The sequence below is a fragment of the Pelmatolapia mariae genome, linkage group LG17 (assembly GCF_036321145.2).
Source record: "Pelmatolapia mariae isolate MD_Pm_ZW linkage group LG17, Pm_UMD_F_2, whole genome shotgun sequence".
Taxonomy (NCBI): domain Eukaryota; kingdom Metazoa; phylum Chordata; class Actinopteri; order Cichliformes; family Cichlidae; genus Pelmatolapia; species Pelmatolapia mariae.
In genome coordinates, this window is record NC_086242.1 from 13,042,905 (window position 1) to 13,059,879 (window position 16,975).

Consider the following 16,975-nt stretch of genomic DNA (forward strand, 5'->3'; position numbering starts at 1 on the left):
CTCCAGCACACTATTGAATCTTTGGCATGAAGAAGTAAGAAATAGCCATGAAGGCAAAAAGGGTTCCAAGCCGGTACTACATTAGTAAGGTGTACCTAATAAAGTGTCCAGGGAGTGTAATTTTAAGTTCTCATGATTCAAGCCTGTTCTCAAAATGCCTTTTTATTGTGTGAAAAACATTTTAGCGTTTTTTTTATTATTAGAGTAAGAAGTACCAACACCAACATAAGAGACGCCAATTAAGGAGAGACTAGAGTCATTTTGGTCAAAGCACAAGTCACTTCCTCAAAGTCCTTAAGACTCTCCCGGTATGGGAACAATATATCAGTGCTGAACCCATGGCACCTTTCCATAACTAATATCTTTACATCGTGCATGCCACTTCTCTTTTGGATTCTTTTGTCTTTTGTGAAATCCCTCAAAAGCTGTATGTGCGTAGGTTTCCCATGCAAAGATAAACAGTCGGTTGTTTCTTGATTTATGAATAACTAAGCTAAACAAACATTTTTATGAGCAGCACAGAATCTTTGCGTGTGAAACCCCTGTGCTTGAATGCTTTGTTTGTTTTCACTCTATAGTCTTTTTCCAGCGTCGAAGTTTTAAAAATGAACTCTTCTGCCTGCACTGTGTTGCTCACTCACACACGCATATGCAAACACCCACCCATCCACCCACACACTAACTTTCTCTCACACTTGTCTCTGAAGGGAATGCATCTGCCTTGTACTACTGTTTGTGTATGTAACCTAATTATTTCTTCCTTTTCTGCTCATATTTCCTTTCTAACCTGCTAACTATATGGACCCTTTGCTGCATGATTCTCTTTCTCTCTGTTTTCTCTGTTTCCCGCCTTATGATTGGCTGTTGATGGTTAGGATGAGGTCATGTGCCGAAGGAGCGCAGGCTCCCCATTGGCTTCCTCTCTGCTCATGTTACTGCTGCCACTGTTCATGTGCTGTCTCGGGTCAGTCCCATAACGCTCACTCTCTCTCGTTAACACTTTATCATTATTTTCGAATGCTCGATCTTGTTCGTAACTCGTGCTTCTTTTTCCCTTGATGTTTCAAATCTTGTCTCCCCCATTTTCATGTCCCTGCTTTGTTCCACTATTTTATCTTTTTTCCATTGCTTTTCCACGCATTTTCTCACCTGCTTCTCCCTCTTATTTTATATCACCATCTGACTTCACCTTCCCAAATTACATCCTTAACTGACTTTGAACTTCAAGCCATTCTCTTTGTATTATTCCCCATCAATCATTATCTGTCTTCAAATGTCTACTGGTTACTGATGTATCCGGATGCTAGCAAAAACAGACCACTCACCTATCATCTACATCTAGATTTTATTTTCTTTTGCCAAAAAATATCAGGGGAATTCATTTATCCAAAGTTTTCCAGTCAAGTATGAAAAAACATCCTGATACCGTTTCATATTTTGTGACCACATGTTTGATACCTGCATAGCTCATTTAGGGCGCTTTCTACGCTTCATTGTCCTTTGTTACTTCTGTTGTACAGTTGTAAGAAACCTGCGACTGTCAAGCTTCCCACTGTCACATTGCACATACATTTAAGTGAGGCCAGAGGTAGAAAAATACAGGATTTAGTCTGCAAAAGGAAATGTGACCAGCCACAGTGCTGTGCAAAAGTCATGAGCCACCCCTCATTTATATTTTGCAAGGACAAGGGAAATGGGTACAGTGATTTATTGAAACAGGTGCAAACATAAATGGAAATAGAGTATGACAATTCTTGAAAGTCGTTATTGCCGCCGTTATTCTTAGCCTGAACCCTTTGAGACAGCTTCTTGGAATTTCTTGAAGTAGTCTTCAGAAACACTTCTCCAGACTTCTTGAGGAACATTCAAAGATCTTCTTTGGATCGTGCCTGCCTTTTGTTCAAGAAGTCAAGATGATCCTACCCTGCAGAGCTCCGAACTCTGGGGAGGTCAGTTCCTGACTGATAGTGTTCCATTGCGTGTTTTTCTAGTCAGGTATGCTTTTACTGTACTGGCAATGAGTTCAGGATCATTGTCCCGCAGACAAATGAAGCTGTTCCCAATGAGGCACTTCATATATGATGTTGTATGAAGCATTTATGATTCCATCAGTTTTGATACGATTCCTAAGACTACTGGCTAAAGTGCAACTCTAAACCATGACAGACCAACTCCACTGTGTTTTACGTATGTCTGTTAACTCTCACTGTTATACCCTCTCCTGACCTCTGAATGTATTGACGACACTTTGAACAACAAATGGATTCGGCACTCCTTAAGACCTTTTTCAGTCCAGTTCTTGTGTACTTTAGCATACCTTACCTGGATCAACTGAATGTTCACATTTTTTTGTATTTCTTAAGAAGATAACTTTAAGATATTTTTTAGTTAGTAGCTCTTTGGGAACCAACTTGTTGGTACAGCATGCCGTAACAAACAGCCTAAAGATACAATTTCAAAATGGTTCTTTGCTAAGTGGTGTTTTGTGTAGACACAATGCTGCCTCATCCCTTGCGTTGGGTCCCTTTTTGAAGCTTGAATAACTCATAGGTCTGTGTTAGAAAAATCAGCCAACGTCCAAAGAAAGATTTTGAAAGACCTTCAGAAAAGCTCATTAACTATAGCTTGAGACCACTTATAAAAATTACAGGAAAGCCTAGCTGCTCTCAGCAAAAGATAAATTAAAATAGGGCTGGCTCAAAACCTTTGCATAGTACTGAAAAAAGAAGTGACATCCGCAGATTCAACCTGTCGGATAATGAAGCTCACATTCATTTTTAAAATTAACACGCCAGTGTTATAAAAAAAATGCTAAGAAAAATAGAAAAACAGATGTAGATATGCTCAGCTGTCTGTTTAGCTTATGTATTTCTTTTCTTTATTCCCAAACACAACATTAGGAAGTAAAGCTCAGTTACTACTACTGTACTGGTCGCACAGCAGTTATTTCTCAAAGCAACTGCACTCGAGGCAGTCATTAGGTCCTTTTCAAGGGAAGCCATAAATATGTAAAAAGACATTCTGATAAACCTATCTTAGAGTTTTATCTAACTAAAGGCACAAGCAGCAGGGTAGTGAAATAATATTTTTAAGAGAAATACAGTTTTTATTTTTCTTCATCTGATTGACTCAGCATATATCTGTCTATAAACATCATTTCTCCTTTTAAGCTTAAGTTACAGAATTCTTATTGGTATATATATCAGATTCAGTGCATTCAGAAAAATAAAGTATTATGAGAGTATGTACTTGTAATATATCTAAATGTTTTAGTGACTTTTCTGTTACAAAAAGAGCAAAAGCAATGGAAAAGTTGTTGGTGAACTGCTGACATATATATATATATATATATATATAGATATATATATATATATATATATATATATATATATATAGATAGATATAGATATAGATATATATAGATATAGATATATATATATATATATATATATATATATATATATATATATATATATATATATATATATAGATATATATATATATAGATATATATAGATATAGATATATATAGATATAGATATATATATAGATATAGATATAGATATATATATATATAGATATAGATATAGATATAGATATATATATATAGATATATATATATATATATATAATGTATTCTCTGTAACAAATACTAACTATAGTTTCTTTTTTCCCTGCTTGCCACTAGGAAGATAACGCTGACTGTGGCGGAGTGTCCGGCCTGACTCCGTCGCTGTGGCTAGTGCTGTCCCTTCAACTGCTACTGGTCTGGGTTGTGACTGACACCAGACACCATGCCATCCCATCATGACCTCCGAATAACATAATCCAACCCTGTATCTCCACCCCTTCGTATCTCCAACATGGCAACCAGCATGCAGCGCTGCCACCAAAATGATGAGCGCCCGATGAAAAGCGCTTTAAACAGACAAAAAAAATGTGAGCCCCGCGTTCTGCCAGTTTCTTTTGTATTATCAGCGGTTTCTCTTAAGGATTTCACCAGGGCGCAAGTGACGAAAGAAATGCATATCAGAATATAATGATATGAAAGCTAGGAAAGACCTCAACTTATCTGTCCGTCATCCTTAAGTGGTACCCGCCAGCTGAGATTAGAGGAATCCAAAGATTCGTTTTGATTGGCGAGTTTTTGTCTGACTTGGTTTCTTACAAAGAGACTCAACTGCCTTACAGTATCAGAGGGATTTGAATCACAATGGGTGGACTTTCTGTTTATTGAATATGTTGGGCAGTTATATTCACCACTGCCAGAAACAGCGCTGCCCTTTGCAAGAGTATATTTTGAATCGATTTGCAGTGGTTAGTTAATAGGTATTTATTGTTTTTTTTGGTTAAGGAATTGGCCAAGATCGGAGCAAGAGATGCCAAATCATCACATCATCATGAGCTCTTGCCCTTCGTTTGCCTCATCTGGGTTGCTCGTAATAATATTGTCTCAGTCTGATTTTTAGATAACATTACCCAGAGCATTTACACAGTGTCTCTGAGGACATTGTCTTCACTTCACTATGCTGTTCTTTAATGTAGATGCTGTTTTTTGCAGTGTGAAAGTCATGTTCATTGTTATGTTTTTGCACAAAAGCTGAACCTCCTACTGCCACAGAGTGCTTGTTTTTGAGTGTACAGATTTTGACATTGTAGCTGATCATATGGATTTTCTGCCTCGGTTTTGGATTGCCCCGGTAAAAACTTTGCTGCCATAGCACGCATAAACCAGTCAGGACAAGCTTGGCTGGTGTCCTGTACCTACTCAGTGGACAAAATCTCTAGTGCCATGTGGACTCTGTGACTCATACAAACCCCTTTTTAGACTGTGGCTGCTGAATGGGAAATGGTAATAATAGTATTTAATTATTTAAAGGTTATTTGACCGAAGAGTCAGGATATCATTCTGCTTTTTTTTTATTATAGCCACAATTTTAAAAAAAAATGAGTTACAGAAAATTTGTATTCAACATTTATGTCAAAATTTGGTCAAAATGAAGGGAAAAGGGGTATATTTGTATTCACTGCTGTCACTTTTTAAATTAAATGACTACTGTCGGCACTGCAATTCAGAGTGCAGCTGCTGTTTCTCTTCACGGTTTGATCTCCTTGCTGAAGAACAGCCTTTATATCTGTGTAGTGGTGAAGTTGCCTCTGTCATATTTATTATACTATGATATCAACTACTATACAAAAACTTCATACTATCACTCTGGCTGATATATCAGTTTCTCAACAAAAAAAGTTCATCCTTTTTCATTTTGTGTGCCTTCTTCTCATATTTATTACATATATTAAAAATACCTACATAATCCATGTGATGTGCTGATACTACTGTACATGGTTTTATTAAATTTTTGTGATTGTAATTGCCAAAGAGAGAACAGTAAAGTACATTTCTTTATGAAGGAAAAAAAGCGCTAATCAGTCGAACCACTGCTTTAAAGCAAATATATCTGCTGTAAAAACAATAACAAATTTCACAGGGCCAAACTGGATTCCTATCAAAGCCAAATATCAATGTCAACGAATGAAAAACACTTCATGAATTTTGGGAGGAAAATATGCAGTATGTGGAAAACCACTTGCTGCAATTTTACAGCTCATTTGCATACTTATGCAGTCTTTATTGGCAGGAAATAATAGCCAGACTTCAAACTTGGATGTGATTGTTTGAAACAAGTTTTAAATCTTTAAGATAAAACTGCCATTTTTACATAAACCAGCTGACTTGACCGTTTGTTTTGTCGATGATTAATATTTAGGACTTTAACAGGAACCACTCACATCATTTTAAATAAAATAGGACGTGTGTGACGCCTTTCATTTAGAAGTTGGTCATATCCCAGGGTTGAGACAATTTTTTTTTTTGTTCCTTGTTTAGTAACATGAGATAGTTCGGGATGTGTACTCTGTGGTTAAATGTGAAAAATGCTTTCATGCTGAGCATTCACACCAAATGTTAGATTTGAACATTAAAACAAAATCAACAATTATTTGTTTATGGCACTCGAAATGTCAACAGTGTAGGAAATTGTGGACGCTAGGAAGCGAGACCGAGGAGTGCGTCTTTTTGTGTATACTCCATAAACACTGGCGGATGTTTCCAGAGAACTACTTAATTCTGTGGGGAAGTTGAAAACCACACAATTTAATCTACACGTATCACATTACCACTAACACTCACCCTCTTCAGAATCCTTTTGTTGGCTAAACAATTACATCACAATGACTTATGACAGTTTTTTGTGTAACGCATTTCTGCAAGTCCCGTCAAGACAAACTAGCTCTTCTGCCTTCTTTTGTGGCAAAGCTCCACCGGCATTAAATCAAAATCATCATTGTCAGGAAGTTTCGCAAAGGTCTTACAGGAACTTTTCATTTTCAATGTTTTCCTCTATCTTTAACTATAATCTTCCAAAAAAATGTGGTGAAAATAACAATGGCATTTATGCTCCGCATTTATTAACCCTTATGAATATCAAGTGCCATATCCAGTAGGACTTGTATTCTCTTGTGGAGAAGCCTATTACTATAACATTTATGCAATGTTACCAAGGCAAGATACATTTCAAATTGTTTCAGTGTGCTGCATGATATTCCTGCTTTACTGTGTGATGGTGGAAAGCATAATATACTGAGTGTCCAGCATTAGTTCATGATATGTTAAGGTATGACCAGCTAATACTGCCGTCTCTTGAGGGGACAGCATTTGGCTCTGCTGAGGAACAAAAGAGAACCAGATAGGTAAACATGATGATTGAAATCACTATTCAGTCTTTCTGATCGATTCAGACCATATTGTTTACAGTTATTTAAGGAGCATGCCAGTAATTTAGCTCATTTACTACAAATCATGAATACTTTATCCAATTGCCAGTAGTTTTCCAAACCATGTTGCAATGTTTGGTATTTCAACTATCGGGTGAACGCAAACTGATGGCACTCAGAGGATTAAGCCTTCTGGCTTTGTTGGTCTTTTGACTTTAAGAGCTCAAGTAAATATTTTACCAATAAATATCCACACTGATTAGATTGAACTGGACTCTGAAGCATCATGGGCATACTCTTTACTGAGTTCACTTCCTTTTGCACCATTCATTAATGGGCTTTAGCCACTGGATGGGTAGACATGGACATTGGTGTGCTTGTCCCCTAAAATGCCTTTTGACTTTTCTTTTGGCAAACCCTGTCTCAGTTTGTTATTTGGAGGCATGGGGCTTTATGTGAGAATTTGGCACTGACAAACTATCCACTACGGCCTCACCTCATCTTAACTGGAGTCAGCCTGGGACCATCAAACATCTTTGCAGTGTTGGGCCCTATAGAGGCATTTTTATTGCAACTGACTGACAAATAATGCAGTTAATTATGCTAACAGATGTCTGTGCTCCAGTCAGTGAGTGAAATTCACTCTATTGTATTTGTATATTTATTGCATGTATGCATGATACTTCTGCACTGTCCGTGCATGCACCTATGGTTAGCCATTTACGTCCTTGTCCAAATATGGTAATATTTGGCTTAAAAAACCTATGTTTATTTATTTATTTATTTCTGATGGACATGATGTGTCCCTCTGCCACTGATGTGAAGCAGGACCTTATAAACCAATGGGTCATATAATGTTGGCTAATCAGTCATTTATATATCGTATATGGCTGTACTTTGTTTTTATTAGTAATTTAGAAATTTTACAATGATAACACAGGAAATCGCAAAGGAACATGGTAAACACAATACCTGCCAACATTAGCATGATACAACGGTGATTGTGAGCATGCTGCATATTAGTGTTAGCAGTTAGCTTAAGATATCGCTCTGCAGTACATTATCTTAAAGCAGCTAGTATTGCTGTAGTTATTTGTCTTGTCTTACCCCTACATTACAGACAGCAGTTAGTTCCCATACATTTGTATGAATATAAAATAGGAGAAACTTGATACATACTTAATGTAGTGATCTTTAATGAATGTAAACCAATGTCCATGCAAGTGTTAACAAAACTGCAAAACAGTTGGTAGTGTAGTAACTCTAGTACTAAATGTTCTGAAGTATACATGAAATGTAGTTATTTAGCTAAAAATGCTGGCATGGTGATTCAGTCGCTTTGAACAAAGAAGTAATTTGATCTGATGAAACGCTTCAACAGAATCCCTTTAGAGATGCATGGAAAACAATGGAGAAAGAACATAACCTCCACAGCCATCCAGATGTTTCATTCTACTCTTAAGTGCTAAAATCAGATGCTGTCACCTCAGGAATAATGTACTCTAGATGTGATATGAAGTGTTTTTGATTCTGTTGGTGCTCTTGGTGTGGATCGTGTGGGTTGGCCTTTTTATTTCTGGAACCTTTTGTGTGTATGCGTGTCTATTACCTTTCTGCCAGTCTGGCAGATGATTGATGGGCCTGTCGGTCAGTCTTTCTCTGCCTTTGTTTTTTACGGCAGGCCACCAAGTACTTCGACAGTCTCAGCTTCGGATGGGTCTGAGTGGGCCTCTCTGTCAGTCTCCCTTGATTGTGGTTTAGTATGTTACACTTGATTTTCCAGTGTGAGTCATGTAAAAACAAAAAATGTAAAATAGAAAAAAAAGAACAATGTTTATAATCCTGGGGAAGAAAAAAAGTGTTTATTCATGTGCAAATAAGGTATATACAGAATAAAACTTTATCATTACTAGATATTCCATTGCGTTAAGACTTCTGGCTGATGACCTTTTCTTACAGAATGACTGTTTTTTTTCCACAGTGGATCACATTTCTGTTAGTAACTTCTGTCACTTTGCCAACACACATTTCCCATCCAAATGTGTGTGAGAATGAGAAGGAAGCACCCCGAGTCTGCTCTCCCAGTGTCTAGCCAACATCAGAAACTTGCATCCAGCCAAAATCAACATTGTCCAAGAAAAGAAGCGAAAGATTCGTAGGTCTATCCACATCTCTCCTCACTGAACACTGAATTTGACTCAGCTACACATCCATTAACAAAGGCCCATAATGGTCATAAATTTAGCGATTCCTGATTTCCCTGTTGCACGCTGATCAAATGGTAAGTGAGTTTCTCATTAAGATGGTCCGATTTACACTTAAAACCTGAAACCAGCTGTGCACACAGTTTCAGAGCTACTATTCCTCACTGCCCCCCAAAGGCAAACTATAGGCTCATTTTACGCTTTATTATGGACGTTAAAACTAACCGTACTCCTACACGGTGTGCTGCTGAAACATAAAGAATGAAGGGATGCTTTGGGGCATTTTTAATGAGATCAATTACAATGATTTTCTTCTTTATAATGCCCTTTATTGTTGGTATAAAGAGACTAATATGATTAAATCCTATATTTTACAGATCCTGTGAAATAAATTGATTATGGTGTCAATCAAAAGTGACATTTTAGGCATGTATAATTTGTACGTCTGCAGCAAATAAGAGGCATACAAATTTAAAATATAATTTATTATCATATTAACACAGAGAAATTGCTAGCTCATAAGTTTATATTTTATACCTGAAGCATATTTTTCATCTCTGTTTTTAGTGTTTTCCCTTTCCTTAATGTACAAAAGATTTAGTATCATGCCTGAAAGCTGTATTTTCCGGTGACAGCACAGTGTCTATGTTGGACTCCATTTTTTTTTCCCCCTCCAAACTCTCCCTCTCTGAAAGTATTATTCCTTGTCTGTCACGGATGACTTGCGATGTCAACAGCACACGGTGGATTTCCTGCCAAGGGTTCTGGATTTCGCGTCTGGCAACAAGATGACCCTGTTGGTTTACACTAAGAGGTCACTCCTGTTGTGCTTTTGATTGTTATCCTAAGTCCCCGGGCTTGCGTCCCTCTGTCACTGATTGATATCTGGCCTGAAGTCCCAAAAGTAAACGGCTTCTAATGTAAATATGAAGAGTTTATTATGTCGGTAATTAAATTTGTAAGTATTAACAGTCCTCTCATTACAAGATATTTATTTTCTTAAAATGGGCTTTCCAAAGATTATAGAGACGGACTCGTATTTGTGCACCAAAGTGTACCTTTTAAGTGCTTTTTCTCCTTCATTTACATGCATGTCCACTCTTCAAACCCCTACTGTCCCTCTTCTCATCTAATGCTTACCCTCGCATTCCTCACCACACCAGATGAAGAAGATATAGTTTCATGGAAGTACTCTTTAAAGTACTGCCAGTTTTAGATTACCAAAGAATACAGTCTCCACATGGATGCCGCTTTGTGCCCATGGACAAATACGCTGTCCACCACTGAGAAAGTCTTTTTGTTGTTGTTGTTGTTTGTTTGCTTTTTGCACAGATGTTTCAAACAATCCAACAGGCACACACTTATTGGGAAGGAAGAACAGCTCTGTGGGTTGGGGTTGGAAGAAACTGCATTTTGAGCCTCATCTGGCAACAAAGAACAAGAATAAGACCACCAAGGCATTGTTGAGGTTTTGTTTTATTTCCACGTCTCCTGCTTTTTAGCTCCTTTGTGTCATTTTAAAGGTTGTTACTTTGACTCGGGGCTCAAGAGAGACATCTGTAACCACCCCAGTCCCAAATGAATTTCCTACCCTTTCATTTAAATTTCAAACACCTCATAAAGGCGTTTGTTTGGCAAGAGCTCAAAACCCAATCACAACTGCTGTCATAAATATCTTGTGATACTTACAAGGCACCAGGGGATCTCATTTGGGAGAAGCTGAAATTGATATGTTTAGCATATCTTGTTCTTTCCTACAGAATTTCTGTTTTTTTTTTCTTAACCGCTGCATTTTTTATTCATAAAGGCTATACCCTGAGGGTCAGCAGTCAACTGCATGCAACTGCCTACATTCTTGTGCTTTTTTTTTTCTTTTTAAAGATATTAGATTACGATGAACGAGATTAGAGTAAAAGTATGGCTTTCTTTCATGGTGTTTAAGTAGCTTCTCATGGCTCACGGTTTAAATATACGGACAAAAAGATGGCTTTTATTAAATAACAAATCATTGTAAATACTGACACGATTTGCTTTTAATTAACAGTTCTGATTTCTCATCACAGTCATTATTACATGGATTCCAGCAATTCAATAATTACAAAAAAAATCCTTTCCCTTTAAGGTTCCGAAGGTCCCGTTTGTGTTGGTAACAGATTTTTTCTAAATGTTTTAGCTGAAATTTGTTAGATTTCGTGTGTAATGTTTGCTTTGAAATCCAGGTGTGGCCTAACAGCAGCCAACTTTACATGATCTATGGTCCAGCACAAAATGGTGGTCTGTGGTTCACTTCAAGTCGAGCTGCGTTTTCCAGATGACTGCACAAGTTCTCTCTATGGGGTGACTGTCCTTCGCGAGAATGTGTTGCGTAAGAATTACAGTAGGTAGGAAGGTGACTTGAAATCTGGAATACAGACAATATTATGCCATAAATGGTTAGAAAACAACCATCAGAAAAGCAGTGTCTCATCATTTCTCCATGGAATCACACAATTGCACAATTGACTTTGGGTGTGATTTCTAGAAGCTGATAAAGCTGTAAGCACACTGGAGAACATCATAAAAGTTTAAACAATTATGAATAGTTTTAATTTTTCAGTTTTAACTATTTATTCACGCACTTACGTGTCCCTGTGGCCTGAATGCATGAAAATAAGGAGTCCTATTTCTACTCTCAGGCACTTGTCAACTGTGTCACTCATTCTGTTTATAACTTTAATGAACAGAAGTCCTTGGTGTAGCCAAAGGGTGGAAGCTTTCTGGTTCAGTGGCTTCTTGCAAATATGTGGTTCTTCTTGCTTCGCTGAGCAGTGACTTTCAGGTCATGCCAAGGCAGTTTGCAGCTGAGGATGAAACAGGAGATGAAAATTAGCACCTTGAAATCCGAGACTGAGGTTCTCAGAGGATGACATTTGAATGTTATTTGTTGAGGAGGAGCCGCCGCTGCAAGTGGAGGCGTTCAAGTTTCTTGCAGTTTTGTGGAGGAGGAGAGTGGAGCAGAAGACTGACAGGTGGATTGGTTCACCGTTTGCAGTGATGTGAACGCTGATGAATAACTTGAGAATCAAACCCGATAAGGTCTCAAATATAAGCAGTGAAAACAAGCTTTCTTCTGAAGGGTGTTGGGGCTCAGCCTTTGAATTAGGATCAAGATTGGTGATTGATGATTTGGGAGGGTCTGAGACTAGAGTTGAAAGTAAACAGCTGAGGTGGTTTGGGCTTCTGTCTAGGATGCTTCCTGGGTGCCTCCTAGGTGAAGTGCTTTAAGGCCTTGAGGTGGACCTGAGGCCTCTCGGAGGGATCATATCTTTCATCACACGTGTGAACATCTCAGTATCCCTCTTGAAGACCTGGAGGAGGTGGCTGACATGTACCAGGTTGGTTGAAGATCTAAAGCAGCCAAATGAGCAAATAAATTATTAGAATGAATAAAAATCAATAAAATAAGAATAATAATCACAATCTCTTTAGCATCAAGCATTAACTGAGGGGTTTCTAGTTAAATCAACCAACTAAATCTTATCCTGGTAGAGAAAAGAATATATACTTTTGGCAGTACACATAAATCCTATAGACTCCCATTCAAAAAGCAAAACAATTAAAAATTAAATTACAGTCATTACAGATATCAAAAGCCACAGTTATAGGCTTAACATTACTTTCAGCAATCATACAAACCAGATACATAGTCATTCAAAGCTTGAACCAAATGAGGTTCCTAAATAAAAACAGAGGTTTACATAATTGGTTTGGCAATGTTCTAGCCTTACCCCAGCATATCCAAAACAGCTTAAATTCCAAATATCCTCCACCTGCTTCGTTGTCTCTGCACTGCCTCGGATCCACGTTGGGAGTTCTGTTACTTTGTGACTCATCTGCTGGTTATTAAAGTACTCACTTAGTTGTAAATGCTGTCTGGTAGCATTGGCTTTTCATGTTCCTTTCATGTTTTTTTGGCCACAGAGAAAGTGAGGCTAAAGCAGAGGAGCCAGCTGTATCAGGAAAACAGAAACATAACGAGTGCAGATGTGGGATGCTCTTCCTCAGCGGGCTATGCAGTGACCAATACCAGAGGTCTGATGTGGTTTTTGAATCACCAGCAACACCCACAGTTTTGTATCAGTTGTCTTTGACTGGAAATATGAGTGGTGCTTATCTCAGGGGAGAAAAGAGCAGGACAGGAGAGAAAACAGAAGAGCACTTACAAAGATTTGCACACAGCTTGGAGGTGAAAAAGAAACAAGCTGTCAAAACGTTGCTTTTAAATGATGGTACCAGGGATAAGACAAATAAATGTTCAGCTGCTCTTGAAGACGGAAAATAAATTGCACATTCCCGGCCATCGAGAGTCGTAAAAAACCATTTCATTTATGTATTACAGATTTTGCAGATAGAAACTTGTGTGGGCTAGCCTGTTCTGGTCAAAATCATTAGGATAAAAAGTTTTATAAATTATTACTATCATTAACAAAGGCAAATTAAATAAAATATAATATGCAGCTGTCAGATGGTTGCATACATTTATAATGGGCATGAATATCATGGTTTTAATCGTGTTTTCTAAAGTGGAAAGATTGTACAGCATATATGTGTGTAACACCTCAACCAGGTGTTTTTGCTATCCCTCAGCAAGCTTCTGGCATAATTCTTCTATGCATAATTGTTTGGTTTCCTGGTGTAGCTTTTAAACATAGTCCACTAAATTTCAATAGAGGCATTGGGAGAGCAAAAAACTTGATGTTAGCTTGCTTTATCCATTCCAAAACCGGGTTTTGTGCTTTTGATATAATTCCTGTTTCAAGCATTTAGCTGTTGATTTGAGGTAAAGTTGAAGAATCTGGAAGTAGTGGTACTTTTTCATTATTCCAGTATCATTGGCAGCAGAACAGCTCCAGAGCATAATGCTACTACCACCGTGCCTAATGGCTGGTATAGTGTTCTTGGGTTTGAATCTAAGCCTCAGCCTCAGCCTGACCTTTACTCCTCCAAACATACCTCTTGTCATTGTGGCCAAATAGCTTGATCTCTGTCAGGTCTCCAGCAGCCATTTGGCTTGTCCATGTGTAACTTTAATTTCAGTCAAGCTTAAAGGGATCAATTTTAAAGTAATGGCTACTTTCTAGGTTGGATGGTGATGTAAATCTCACTTTACTGTGGACAGTGAAGTAAGTGTTAAAGCAGTTTTCTGTCACGGCGGGGTACGCCAGTGTGTTTGTGTAATGGACCCAAAAGCAGATACTAGAGAGACAAACTGAAGTTGACCAAAAGCGAGCCGTTTATTAGCTGGAATCCAAAACATAAAATCAAAGCAAGATGTAACGGGGCGAGAGTATACAAAAACCTGAATTGGGATAAACGCAACGCAACATGAAAACATTAACATGAACGTGACATGAATATGAACAGATGAAAACTGTTGACTTGAAACATAAACAGGGACCTAACGCATGGAAACAATCTTGAAACTTACTGTGACATGACATGAGCTAAGCAGAAATTAGCTGGGAAAAGCAAGGGTGGATAGACAGACTGACACCAAACAGAGAAAGACAGAGGACTTAAATACACAGGGAAAGTGAAACTAAACACAATGAACATGGAGACACCTGACTCTACAAAATGAAACGGGAAACATAACGAGACGCAGACATGACATGAGCTTGGCAACATGAAACACATGACAGACTGTGGCTACGTTCACACTGCAGGCGAAAGCGCATCAAATCCGACTTTTTTGACCCTATGCGACCCATATCCGATTATGGTATGACAGTTTGAACAGCACAAATCTGATATTTTCAAATCTGACATAGGTCACTTTCGTATGTGGTACTGAATGCGATACATATCTGATGTTGTAGAAAGCGACTGCTGTTTGAATGGTCATGTCGCATTAAATCCATCTTTTACCTCACTGACACAAGACAGACGCCAATTATCAGCACCAGAGAAGACAAACCTCTGCACGGAGGTAGCAGCCACTGCTCCAAACAAGGCCATTGCTAAAGCACGGGCTCTCTTTTTTCTCAGTGTCCTTCTTTAACTAATTTGTCAAAATTCTGTCGGTTACGACTGTGCAGAAATTGATAGACTGCTGCAGAAACACCTACTAGCTCTGTAGCCGCCGTTTATACTTCTGTAAACAGAGCGCGTTGTATGTGACGTCTTCTTTTGCACATGCGGGGCGCTTTGAGGGCCGTGAACCGTTCACTCTAGAGCGCATTTGGTGTCACATTTTATTTGTAGTATGAACAACCAGACAAAAAAAATCGGATTTGATCAAAAAGTCGGAATTGAGCATTAAGACCTGCAGTGTGAACGTAGCCTAAGATGTGGACTAACATGGTGGACTGACAAGGAGCGTGAACATTGTAGAAACATACAGAGGGAGAAAGGAACCGGAGATATGGACATAACTAAGTCAGGAACACAGGGTGAAAACACAAGGGGAACCAAATCAAAAAGGAACTAACATGGCAAACTAGGCAAAAGAGAAAGAGCTTTAAATAACTACATGACTTGAGCATAAACAATGAATGTCAAAATACAAGAAACTCAACACACTGGGTCACACAACCTAGGACCGTGACAGTTTCCAGTTCATGGCAGGCTTGATTCTTGGTGGTTCCTGGATTGTTTCCGAACATCCTAACTAATTTCCTTTCATATAAAGGTGATAGTTTGAGCCTTCTACTAGACCACAGCAAAAGTGCTGACACAGCCAAATAACGTGTACTTATTTACAGTTGTTTGAAATGATCTTGGAATCTGCAATTAGTTGTTTAGAAATGGCTCCAAAAGGCCTTCACAACTCATGCAAATCTACAATTCTCCTTCTTGGCTTATCACTGAGTTCTTTGACTTTCCCATTGTCCTGAGTATCAATCAATCCAATGAGTCCAGTCAAATAAATATTTTTTTATCCTGCCAAAGAGAAAATACCAGTTGTACTTAATCATGATCACTAACAAGTAGTTAATATGGTTAAAATACATTGTAGAAAGTGAATGCATGCATATTTCTGAACCTTGTGCACCCAGAGCTTGTTTTTTAAAGTCATTAAAGATATATGCCGCACAATCAAGCCACCCTAGAAGAATAACGCATCAAAGAAATAACTGAAAGCCCTAAATTACCTTGAGATTTATCCATATGATAACTGTGTGTCATCTTCTGATCACAAATGTATCTACCTTAACAGGAATAAAAGTAAGTGAGCAACCACTTTTAGTGTGAACCAGCTCACCAGAAGATTGTTTATTTAAAGATAAGAGCAATTTCCTGGAAAACTGGTGATGCAGCATAAGTCAGTTGTGTGTTCTGAGAAAATTGTGAAAGTAAATCAGATTGTTTATAATTGTGTGACTATCTGGATTTGTCTTGCTATAACTGTTGTTCAACTGGTTGTCTAACTGCCTTAGTGACTGACAGTCCAAACGGACAAATTCCTCCTCAGAGTCACAAACAATGAGTCACTCTACTAAGCTAGCACTTCTGATGACTCTTATACATTTTCTCCTTACTAAGGCACATATCAGATACATCAGATGCATCTCAGTTACATAACCCAGACATATAGTCAGACCAGACATTTTTGTTGTTAGAGCGTGAGTTATTTCCTCCAGTGTGCGAGCCCCAGGTGTCTGATCACAATAGCGAGTCAGCATATCAACTGTGTGTCATAACACAGCGTAATTAACCGCCGAGTCTGGCACACACAGACAGTCGACTCTCTTAAAGATCTTCTGACACGCCAAGCCCCCCAACTACTGTGGCTAAATTAACCTACAGCTGCATCTCACAGCTGGAACTATATGCAGATGCTCCCATTTCTCCAGGCATACACACAAGCACACACAGACACATAAATACACAAAAGCTGTGCAAAAGATAAACAACCTTCTCCGTCTTTACACATACTTGAAAGCAAAAGCAAAACGCACCAGACTTTCCAAAGCGCAGGTGACTCCTCTTACTCATTTGCAAACCGTCACCCCCGG

General features: G+C 38.3%; 1 protein-coding gene across 2 annotated transcripts in view; it reads left to right on the forward strand.

Moving 5' to 3' along the window:
- cacna2d1a (calcium channel, voltage-dependent, alpha 2/delta subunit 1a) overlaps nucleotides 1–8,688 on the forward strand; it is a 103,383-nt gene extending 94,695 nt beyond the window's left edge. Inside the window, exons 38-39 of one of the 2 annotated variants that reach the window (XM_063500754.1) lie at nucleotides 876–964; nucleotides 3,689–8,688. In XM_063500754.1, coding sequence (XP_063356824.1) covers nucleotides 876–964; nucleotides 3,689–3,725 — 126 coding nt within the window. In that variant the 3' untranslated portion in view covers nucleotides 3,726–8,688. The remainder of the gene's footprint in view (nucleotides 1–875; nucleotides 965–3,688) is intronic. The other variant, XM_063500755.1, reaches the window with a different exon arrangement.
- The last annotated feature ends 8,287 nt before the right edge of the window (nucleotides 8,689–16,975 follow it).